General features: G+C 36.9%; 1 protein-coding gene across 1 annotated transcript in view; it reads left to right on the top strand.

The window, feature by feature from the left end:
- The window catches only part of LOC150083723 (uncharacterized), a 61,380-nt gene that overhangs the window by 18,127 nt on the left and 31,004 nt on the right, over positions 1 to 12,249 (top strand). The window contains exon 3 of the mRNA XM_090378585.1: positions 2,312 to 2,399. Coding sequence (XP_090234711.1) covers positions 2,312 to 2,399 — 88 coding nt within the window. The remainder of the gene's footprint in view (positions 1 to 2,311; positions 2,400 to 12,249) is intronic.

The raw sequence follows: 12,249 nt of genomic DNA, 5'->3' as shown, positions 1-12,249 counted from the left end.
CTTTGTGTTTAATTTCTGCATAACCAATTAATTTAATAAAATTAATATACAAATACATTGTACTTTAGTCAGTCTGTATACTAGTAAACTAAGCTGAATTACTTAAATAAAACTTTAACAATTTTCTTCAAATAGCTTCTCAATTTAATAATAAATAAATGATATCAATTTAAATGTAGAAGTTTCGGTGAAGGTAAAGAAAGAAAATATGACAACCAAGGCAATCTCCTTTCCCTCTATGCACTCATAGGTGTGTGCAATTGGTCAGTTGTTTATTGAGTGAATAGTGGGAAAGGAGTTTGCCATAAGCTTTCAGTGAATATGCATAATACACCATGCTGCCACTTTATTAGGTACACCTATCTAGTAGCGTGTTGAGCCTCCTTTAGCCCACAAAACAGCCTGAATTCATCTAGACATGGATTGAACAAGATGCTGAAAACGTTTTGCAGGAATGGAGTACCATGCAGACTTGAGTATGTCACGCAGTTCCTTGAGATTTGACAGAGGTGTAGGCCTGCAGCAAACGGCCCTTTCCAGCTCATTCCAAAGATGTTCAATAGGACTGAAATTTGTGGACTGAGCAGGCCACTGCAGCAAAGAAAAGAAAAGTCATTGTCATGTTCCTGGAACCATTCCATAGTGATTTGGGCTTTGTGCACCGGCGCATTATCCTGCTGAAAGTAACCATCTGACTGAGGATAATCTGTCAACATGAACGGATGCACTTGGTCAGCAACGATATTTAGGTATGATGTGGCATTCAGACATGAATCTATGGATATCCATGGACCCAACGTGTGCCAAGAAACATTCCCTACACCATAATACTGCCCCCCACCACCTTGCACAGTAGTCGTCAGACATGACAGGTCCATAGATTCATGTTGTTTTTGCCAAATTCTGAGCCTTCCATGAACATGATGCACCAGGAACTTCGACTCGTCAGACCAAGCAACTGTTTTCCAATCCTCGATAGTCCGGTTGTGATATTGCTGTGCCCACAGGAGGCATGTGCTATCTTGTTCTTCATTGATAGCAAAGGTACGCGATGTGGCCATCGGCAGTTGTAGCCCATTTGCGACAAAGTACGACTAGTGGTCTGTTGCGATATTTTGTTTGGTGCACCAAGGTTGTATTCTGATGTGATGTACAACATTGTGGCCTGTCTGTTTGCTTGCACAATTCTAGCCATCCTCTGACCTCTCATCAACAAGCGATTTTCTTCCACAGGAGTGCCATTGAAAGGATGTTTTCTATTTGTTGCACCATACTCGATACACCCTTGAAATTGTGGTGCGTGAAAAGTTCAGAACTGCCGTTTCAGAGATGCTTTGTCCAGCACGTCTTGCACCTACTAACATGCCACATTCAAAGTCCGTTAGATCACTCCTTTTTCCCATTCTTGCTGTGGTTTGTATGCCTAACTGATACTAGAAAGGTTGTTCTGCTGCATTTATATCCACAACTGTGGTCATATGACTTGTAACGTTGTGGGACAAACCATTTGTGTGCACAGCAGGGGTGTACCTAATGAAGTGGCAGCACAGTGTAGTTCGGAGAACTGAACTATTGTACGCATTCACTTGGAAATTTCAATTTTAAACTTGGTTTTCTTATGGCCCTTTTTTTCTTTTCTTATTCTTCATAAGCATTTAAATTATATGGACTTCATGGATGAATTTACCATTCCTTAAAAAAAAAATGCATTTATTGACTTGGAGAGCACTTAACCCTTTTACATGGATTTCATTTATGAACAGTAGTGATATTTGTGCATTGATGGATCAATTTTTCCTGACATGCAACATTATAATGTATTGTCCCACATCACAAATGGAGTTTCTTAATGCTGATACTAAACATTCCTTGTGTATTCAACAGAGTTTCATAGCTTAGTTTAATAATCCTTGTTTAATGATACATACATACATGTTACTAATATTTATTGACACCCACCCATTTTATTTTAACTTATAAAAGTAATATTTACCAATGACACACTTAATTTTATTGACCTTAAATAATATAGGCAAGTAGCAACAATTTAATTAATTTATTTTGATGTTAGCCTCTAACAGAATTCTGTGCCTGTGGTTTTGTTGTGTCCTATGTAAATTCAGTATATAAAATGAAACACTTTATTTATTTATTTATTTTTAATAATGAAAACTATGTAATTTGTTCAGTTGATCAAATAAAGTGATATTTATTTATATTGGGAATGAAACTGTACCTAGCAGAGTTTGAGAGGTGGAATAAAAAAAAATTTGCCTAAAATTAATGTGACAATATTCATCTTTATTTGTAGTTCATCTGAAGAAGAGCCCAAAACAAAAAATCAGAAGAAAAAAGAACCTTGGAATAAGCCAAAAACAAAGGGAGAACTTAATTATGAGGTTAGTCTTTTATTCTTTATTTCTTGCATTTATGCAATAGTGTAGCTGTTTTATTTTTAGTATGCTGTTGCTCTCAGGTAGTTTATAGTTTAAAAATTAAAAAAACTTAAATTGAAACTTAATTAAAATTACACAGTTTTATGAATTTTGTAGATAGTTACATATGATTTTGCTCTTAGGAAATAGTAAATCAAATTATAAGTCAAGCTGACAAACTGAATAAATATTTTTCATCTACAATCACACATGGAGATTTTAGAGATGGGAATACCAGAAGTATGTCCAGCTTTAACTGGGAACTCAATGATTTTGTGATAACTGAGAAGAAAGTGTAAGAAAATTAGTTGAAGCTGAAAGTAAACAAGGCATCTACAGCTGATAGACTCTATCCAGTTATATTAAAAGGAGCAGTGAGAGAGATAAGCAAACCATTGGCCATAATTACTAGAGCATGCTTGGATTTGGTGTGTGTGTGGGGGGGGGAAATAATGTGTAGTCATTGGCTAAATAGGTATTGTAGGATCATCTTGACAGAAATCGTAGCATGGATTTGCTAATGGGTGATCTTTTCTGACCAATCTGATTAGCTACTATTATGCAGAAAAAAAAAAAAGTAACTGGAATTGAAAAATAATTTGACATCATGTACTTAGCCTTCAATGAAACTTTTGATACTGTTCCACATAAAACTCTTGTAGCAATTAGGGCAAGTTACTGCAGTCGATGAAGGGGTGGTTGAGTGGCAGGAGACTAAAGGAGTGATTATAAATGGACACTATTCTTCTTCAACTAATCCTTCAGGGTTCAGTTCTGGGCCCTTACTGTTTTTACTATTTATCAACAATATTGATGAAAGCATGTGAAGCTTATCGCTATTTTTTATCGTAAACTCCACTGACAGAGTCAGTGGAGTTTACGATAAATCAATCAATACAAAGGGTAATCGTATTTAGCAGTCATGAGCTTGAACCCCGGTCCACTCAAAGAGCATGTGCTACTGCGGTCATGCTCTTGGCTACATAGGAATCAAGGCCTATTACTGGATGTGCATCTGAGGTTTAACATCGATAAATACAAGGTACTCCATATGGTTGCGTGCACACACGCACGTGCACGCACGCACGCACACGCACACACACACACACACACTGCTATAACAGCTCATGAGATTCTATTTATGATAAAGAAATTTTTCCAGCAAGGACAAATCCTGTTGTATAAATCAATTGTTGGGCTGCATCTTGAGTACTGCTCTTCATGAACTAATGTTATAAGTGGAGTCCCACAGGGTTCGCTGTTGGGCCTGCTGTTGTTTTGTATATTTATCAATGATATTGATGAAGGTATATCAGGCATAGTGTGAAGTTTGCAGATGATACAAAGGTCGGCAGCAGGATTGTTAATGACAGTAATGGTAGTGTGCTACTGCAACAAAATCTAAAAAATTTGGGCATGTGGGCTGAGAAGTGGCAAGTGAAATTTAACATTGACAAATGCAAAATATGGCATATGGGTAGAAGTAACTCCAGAGGAATGTACCAACTGTGTGGTACTACACTGAGGGTGGTAGAAAATGAAAAAGACCTGGGAGTAATTGTGCAGTCAGATATGAAGTTTTCTGAGCAATGCAGACAGGTTTTGTCAATGATATACAGGAATTTGGCTAGCAGGGAAAAGGAGGTGATTATCCCTTTGTTTATACAAAGGGATAATCACCTCTTACTAAGTCAATGGTCAGGCCACACCTTGAGTACTGCATACAGGTCTTGGAGGCCTCATTTTAGGAAGCATGTTTTTTTTTAATTTTATTTTTTATGTAAACCCCAAACACGAGAGGTATTAGAACATATAGTACTTAGTACCGTGCTTGGGTTGGAGGTTGAGAAGACGAAAGAATATATTTGTTGACATTGGACTTGAACTTCTGTAGACTGTAATTTTCAGGAAATACGCATGAAGGAAGGTTGTTCCAGAAAATGGCAGTTGAATGAATAAACAAGGAAGATGAAAACTTGGTTCTGTGAGTTTGAAGTTGGACAGTAAATGGATGTTGGCTGGTGGCGGCATGTGTTCGGACTGTTTTGAAAGAGAGAGCGGGAATTATAGATGCCAATTGAGAAGAACAGTGCCCATGGAAGTATCTGTAGAAGAGGCATGCAGCAGAAACAGTACGTCTATGAGACAGCGAGTGGAGAGACTCTGTTAGAGATGAATCATTAATTAACCTAACTGCCCTCTTCTGAATGGAATCTAGAAGCCTGAGAGATGTTTTGGGGGCACCACCCCAGATGTGGGAACAATATTCCATGGCAGGGCGGATTTGCGATTTATACAGAGTGAGCAGCTGTTTGGAAGAAAAGTAACGCCGAGAGCTAAAGAGAAAACCAAGTTTTTTAGATGCAGAGGAAGCAGTATTTGTAATGTGCTTGTGCCAAGAGAGATTAGAAGTCAGGGTAATTCCGAAAAGAGATATATCATTTTGCCTAGAAATCGGAGTGTCACTAAAGATAAGGTAGAAGTAAATGGATTCTCAAACAAGTTTGTCTTTTTCACGAGATCTTTTATCAGCAAATAAACTTTCAAACTCTTCAAAAAGTAATTGTAATAACGAGAGACAACGATTCTTGTGAAATATTTCTTTCTCTTTTAACTCAATACAACTTTCAAAGTGAACTAAATTATCTCGCTCAATTTGGGATTTAAATAACTTATTCTGAACTGATTTGATTTCACCATACAAATCAGAAACCAATTTTCCTTTCTCTTTTAATTTTAAATTAAGAGCATTTAAATGACAAGAAATGTCTGTAAGAATTGTAAGATCAAACAGCCACTCCATATTTGATAGTTGAAAAATTGGTTTCCCTTTTTCTGTCATAAAAATATCAATTTCATGACGAAGTTTAAAGAAATGATATAACACTTTGCCACAACTAAGCCATCTTACTGCACTATGTAAAATTACATCTTCGTATTCAGCTTCAATTTCTTAAAGAACTGTTGAAACATACAGTGATTAAGGCCATGTGATATTATAAAATTTACAGTTGAAATAACCACCTTCATAACATATAGGGCCGACCGGGCTAGCTGGGTGGGTAAAGTACCTGCCTAGCAACCCAAAGGTCGCGGGTTCAAATCCTGCCTCGGGCTTGGATCAAAGTACTGCAAAAACCTTGGGAGGTGCATTATGGCCACAGAAGCCGATGCGCCAACAACTACCAAAAAAAAAATAACATATAGGAGATCCAATACATTCCGATACACTTTGATCTTAGCCAAAAGGCAGAGAAGCGATTAACATGAGGGGTTTCCGAAAAGTAAGGTAACACATATTTTTTCTTAATAATGGTGAAAGGGAATGAGATGAAACGCGGTGGACAGACAGACCAGTTAATAGCGTTCAAAAAGATCGCCGGTGCAGTGTTGCGGTACTGTTTCCTGACAGCAGATTCCAGTTGCAAAATGGCGTCTACCATGCGAGTGTGGTCCAAAAGCGAGGTGTTCATGAAGTTATTCACTTTTTGCAAGCAAAGGGGCCTTCACCAAGTGATATTCGTCATGAACTGGTTGCTGTGTATGGCAAAAAGGTGATGACAACGAAGCAGGTGTGTTTTTGGTGGAATGAATTTAAAGCAGGCCGTATTGACATTGAAGATCGACATCAGGCGGGCAGGCCTTCATCGAACAAGACAGAAGATAATATGTCGTGCATTAAGGGCATCGTTCTTAAAAATAGGTGAGTGAACTTGCAGAAATAGTGAACGTGAGTAAGTCGACTGTTCACGATGTCCTTAGCTTTCGAAAGGGATGCTGCCGCTGGGTGCCCCGACAATTGTCAGAGGACGACAAAGCAAAATGCATGGGGATTTGTCTGGAGAACCTGTTGCGATGCAGCGACGAAGGAGAGGATTTTCTCTTCACATGGTCACAGCAGATGAAGCCTAGGTTCATCACTTTACTCCGGAGAGCAAACAAGACTCCATGACCTGGAAGCATCCACAATCTCTTGTGTGTAAAAAATGCAGAACTGTTCCCAGTGTCTGAAAAGTCATGGCCATAGTGTTCTGGGATCAGCAAGGCATTCTCTGGGCGCCTCCGTAGCCAGGTGGGAAGGAGCAGCAGTGCGTAGCACACGCTTCTTGATTAGACCGGGGTTCGAGCCCGTCACCACCAAATACAGAGGATGTGGAAAGGTCAGGGAATGACCACCGCATATTCCCGGAGCAATATGGCCTTAGTTGCTAATGCTCCTAAAAACAAAAATAACAAACATAACAAGCAAGACATTCTGTTGGTGGATTTCTTGTCGAAGGGAGGAACAATCAATGCACAGCTTTACTGTGCAATGTTGGAAAACCTGAAAGCCAACATTCGACGCAAACGACCAGGACTCCTGACAAGTGGCATGATTTTGTTGCACGACAACGCAACTCCACACACTGCCCACACCACTCGTGAGTGGTTGTGCCATAATCATTGGGAAACTCTGTCACATCCCTCCTACGGCCCAGACTTAGCACCTTCAGACTTCTATTTGTTCAGCTCTCTGAAAAAAACATCTTTCAGGAAAGCATTTCACCATGGATGAGGAAGTTCATCAGGCGGTGCGATGTTGGTTACTGCATATGGGCATGGACTTCTTCAGTACTGGTGTTAATAAACTGACCAATTGTTGGGACAAGTGCATCAATAAAACTGGAGACTTTCTGGAGAAGTAGTGCATGTTCACTTATTTCTTGGTGTGTAATTTCAACTTCGTATTATTAAACATCATCGAGAGTAAAAAAATGTGTTACCTTACTTTTTGGAAACCCCTTGTACATTCCCATACAGAGCTTCTTGATGCACAAAGCAGTGAATTCCAACCTTGAGTTTCAGCTCCGATTTCTATCATTTTCTTGGTTATTTTACCCATAAGCCCCATGTTTTTACCGATCATATTTTGGCACCTTCAGTTGTGACTCCCACCAGGGTTTTAATATTTAATCCTAATCTTTCGATAGATTGGCAAAAATTTTCAAAACGATTTTCACCTGTAGATGTTCCGTGCATACTCTGCAGGTCAGCTACATCTTCAACTGGTACAAAATTATCATTAATTCCACGTATGAAGATAAGGATTTGGGCTATGTCATTTACATCAATTCTGTCATCCAGTGCCATACTAAAAAATTTCATTTGTTCTAGCTTTTCAAAAGTTGTTCGAACAAATTCTTTCCAATATCTTCTACTCTTCGCTTGTTTGTCGAGACAAACTGTCTTGTATTATTATTCGTTTCTCCGGACAAATTTCTTCCACAGCTTTTAACAAATATTTAACAAATTTGCCATCACTGAACGGTTTACTTTCAAAAGCAATCAAATTTGCAACTTCATAAATGGCACTTACAGCAGATAAATTTCTTGACTGATACGTTTTCAGTGTGTTTTGTTGTTTTCTTCAGTCCACCTTTGATTAAAAACACGATATTCCAAATCGACTTTCCTCTTTCGGAACATTTTTAAGGATGATTTTTTATTTCAGTACAATTAATAGCAGTTCAATACAATGAACAAGTTATATCAAAATAGTAGAATTTCACGATATGAAAAGATTGATACGTACTTTAGGGTACGTATAACTGACTGGACTACATGTACACATTTGATACAGTCCAGCTCGGCGCTTGCATGCCTGTATACGCAGTGCCTTGACTCGAAAATGCTGATTTAGTTCACTTTCCGAGCGGGCCGTATAAAAATTATTCGCGGGCTGTAGGCTAGGTTGGACACCACTGGTCTAAAAGGTCACAGCTTTGCAACAACCAAGGACATTATTCAGAATGTTGCATAGGAACTATTAGCAATCCCCAAAAGAAGCCTATCAGGAATGTTTTCAGGAGTTGAAGAAGCATTGTATCAATGTGTAGTGTCATGGAAACTACTTAAAGGAGATCCATTTGAATAGCTGATAAGTTTCATTTTCAAAACATTAGTTCAGTTCACAAATTATTTGTGAACTGAACTGAACACTTTATAATGAACGTTACTATAAACCAGGGATTCTCAACGGGGTGAAAATTGGTTTTGGGGGGCAAAAAATCGTGCATATTACGATGGGTTGTGGCACTCCAAAGTTCAACCCTACCCAACGACATCTTATCCCTTAATATTTAATTTCTCTCACTAGATTTTTTCTCCAGAGACAACTTATTTTTTAACATATAGGTATATAATATTAGGAGTGAGTGAGAAATTTTGATAAAAGGAAGATAGTGGGCATGATTTAATTCAACCACCTTTGCCTTTTAGAGGTAATGTCTCTGCAATTCTTGCCATTTGTGCCTTTCCGACAGCTGAGACCTTGGCGACGGTGTGGTTTATTTATTTAATATTTTGTTTCATTGGTCAATATGAGGCATGGGTGGGGGTGAGGAAATGTTTCAGTCTCTTGTTTTTACTTTCCAAGCAACAATTAGTATTGATTTATTGTTGATCCACAGTGCTTTTATGAGTGACATGGGCTATGAGAGTTAAATAAAAATAGTTTATATTTTGTATTTATTTTTTTTATTTATTTTTATTATTTTTATATTTATATTTATTTAATTCTTTATAGTTATTCAATCCATCATCAATCGTATCAAGTGTTGGAAAGAAAAAGTGATGACAATATCTGGATGAACATTTAGATTATGGTTTTATTGAAAGCCCATTCAAAAGACTTTTAGATCACTTAAAAAGGAAACATCATGATAAAATTGTAAACATATTGAATATTTTAAAATTTTAAAACCGAATTTTGAGCAATGTAACACTGTTACTGCCTTATTTAAGAAGAATACACAAACAAATAACTATGGAATGATTGTGTCTTATAAAATTGCAGAAATCATTGCAAAAACTGGTAGTGCTCATACAGTTGCTGAGACTGTTATACTACCCACATTAGAGACTGTAATTTCAACAGATTCAATTCAAAGACAAATCGATGAGATGTCAGTTAATGTTGAAGAGCAGCTAATTGACAAACTAAAAACGAGAAAATTTTCTATTCAGATTGATGAATCCACAGTTACTGAAAATAAGGTCTTTCTAATGGCATGCGTTCATTATTTTGATGATGATCGTAAATTGCAAGAAGAGATGTTTGTAAAATCTATAGAAACTGACTGTACTGGAGCATCCATTTTTGCTGCTGTAAAAACATGGTTTGATGAAAAAAAGTACCATTGGAAAATTTGATATCCTGTTCCACTGATGGTGTTACCTCCATGGTTGGAAGACAGGTTATGTAGCCCACCTAAAGGAAGTACAGTCTGTCCTCATATAGCACGATAGTTGCGTTCCTAGAAACCCTCGTGCAATGCAAAATCATGCAATATAAACAACAGGCCCTATGGGAAAAGTAGAGTTAGGTGCCGACCACCCAAGATTGAACACACATTTGGAACCAAAACATTACCAAACACAATAAATAATCGGGTAATTTTAATCGTTATAAAATACTTACGTATTTTATAACGATTAAAATACGTAATAAAAATAATATTATATTATAATAAAGTATTTTTTAATACTAAAAAAGTACTTTTTACGAATAAAATACGTATTTTATTCGTAAAAAATTTATTATATTAAATAAAATAGTCGTAATAAAATACTTACGTATTTTATAATACATAAGTATAAATTATAATACGTAAGTCGTAATAAAATATTGCTAATGCTTTTGCTTCTATCGTAAGCAAACTTGCTTTTTGTTTGATTTTCTATCCAAACAGATGACAGCCGTTCCATCTCTTCCAATTCTTGTGTCTTAATCTAATGGATATTAATTACACTTTGAGTTGTTTTTATTTTCGCTGCATTCTTTGTAATTCTCGGCGTTGCCTCATTTAGGTCTGTAGCACGTGCAATATCACATGGTCTTTAATTTCGCTCAAAGCGTTTCACAATTTCGTATTTTTTCTCTATCGACAGAAAAGGACTGGCCATAAGCCTTACAGGGGAAACCACGGTGGGCCGGAGGCCGATGTGATTTTGGCCATAAACCGTAGTATGAGGCCACTATAAATTTTCCCGGGTAAGAATTTTTGACCCAGTCCGCCTCTGTTTATCGATATTGCTTTTTTTTTTTTCTCTCTGAATCTGCAGTGTCTTAGCCAGGACGCTTCCTTTTCACACCTTTTAAGTATTTTACTAATTTTTAGGGAATAAAGCACAATTACAAAACGAGGTGGCACGCTTGATACACATAAACAAAGCTGCACGTGTGTAGCAACTGAATAAATAACACCGTAAAGACCGAGATACACTATTAATTAACACCTCACATTTTACTAAAGCACATTTCTGGAGGTTACTACCATAAAACAATAAAAACAATTTCCAGTTGCGTTTCTGCTAGTGGAATCTGTTATAAACTGGTAGTAAACTCCATCTAATTGCATTTGCGATTATACCGATAGCTGGAATTGTGTTGGTTTTTACGTTATTATGGTGTTTCCCCTTCACTGATATAAAACACATAAATACATTTTCAGACTCTTCTTCATTGCTATCGTGTTGCGTTCAGTTGGGGTGATTCCGCGTTCGACTGCCATTTCTTGTAAACACAAAGGCGAATCGTGTATAAGCGAATTCGGTTCATGTTATATAAGATAACGTTCCCCTATTTATAAATCGTGTACGATCGAATTCGTGTAATGCAAACACGTGCTATACGAGGACCGACTGTATGTCCCAAAGTTCTTGCAATACACTGCATTGTGCACCGACATCATCTGGTTGCAAAAAATAATAGTCCAGTTCTTTATCAATCTCTCAAGTATAGTTATTAAAACCATCAATAAAATAAAGTCATATAGTAAATATGACTACCTTTTCAGAAAATTGTTGACAATGAAGAACAGTATGTGAGGCTTCTTTAACATACAGAAGTCAGATGGCTTTCTAAAGGAAACTGTCTAACAAGATTTGTAAACCTTTTTGATATGATAATTATTTTTTTTAGAAGGCAAAGGAGATCAGCAAATAAAAACAACTTATACTATATGGCTTGGATTTTTCAAAAACTTACTGAAGTATCACTTCAACTTCAAGAGAAATTAATTACAGTGATAGACTACAGCCAGTAGCGTAGCTACCCTTTTTCGTGCCCGGAGGTAAAGAACATGTTCAGGGCCCCTACTTAATTAATGAAAATTGCAAAAAGAGGAGACAGCCAAAGAGGCCGGGCCTGGAGGCAATTGCCTTGCTTGAATACATGGTAGCTACGCCACTGACTGCAACACAAATTAAAAGCCTTCACTGAAAATATTTGAGAGCAATTTAATGAGAAAACAATTTCATGGTATGCAAGAGTTAGCTGAAATCAATGAATCTCTCACCGAGAATGATCTTAAGAATTATTCAGATCATTTGTGTTCTTTAAAAGGTCAAATTAAAAATAGATTTTCAGATTTATTTTCTTTTGAAGTGAAGCTATGAATGTTAGATCCAATTGGATATGATTTTGGTCTGCTAGTGAAGAAATTGAAGAACTCATTGAATTAAAATATAACGAAGAATGAAAATATAAATTCGAAAAGGGTGGAATGGCTGAGTTGTGGGGATTAAAAACAACTAAACTTCTTTATCCAACAATATGATCTGGAAATGGCCAAAGTACTTTGTTTTCCAATGTCTTATATGGTTGAAAGTGATTTTAGTTCAGTAAATAAAATATTAACAAAGGGAAAAAAAAAACAGAATTGATATATGTTCAAGAGGAGACATTAAAATTAAACTTACTAGCATCATACTGAACACTGAACTTTTAGCTAAGAAGCAACAGGCTCAGGTATCCCATTGAATAAAAAGAGTA

This window comes from Mastigoproctus giganteus, chromosome 7 (assembly GCF_048544385.1).
Source record: "Mastigoproctus giganteus isolate SK-2022 chromosome 7, ASM4854438v1, whole genome shotgun sequence".
NCBI classification, from domain to species: Eukaryota; Metazoa; Arthropoda; class Arachnida; order Uropygi; family Thelyphonidae; genus Mastigoproctus; species Mastigoproctus giganteus.
This window is presented reverse-complemented; position numbering and strand designations above follow the sequence as displayed.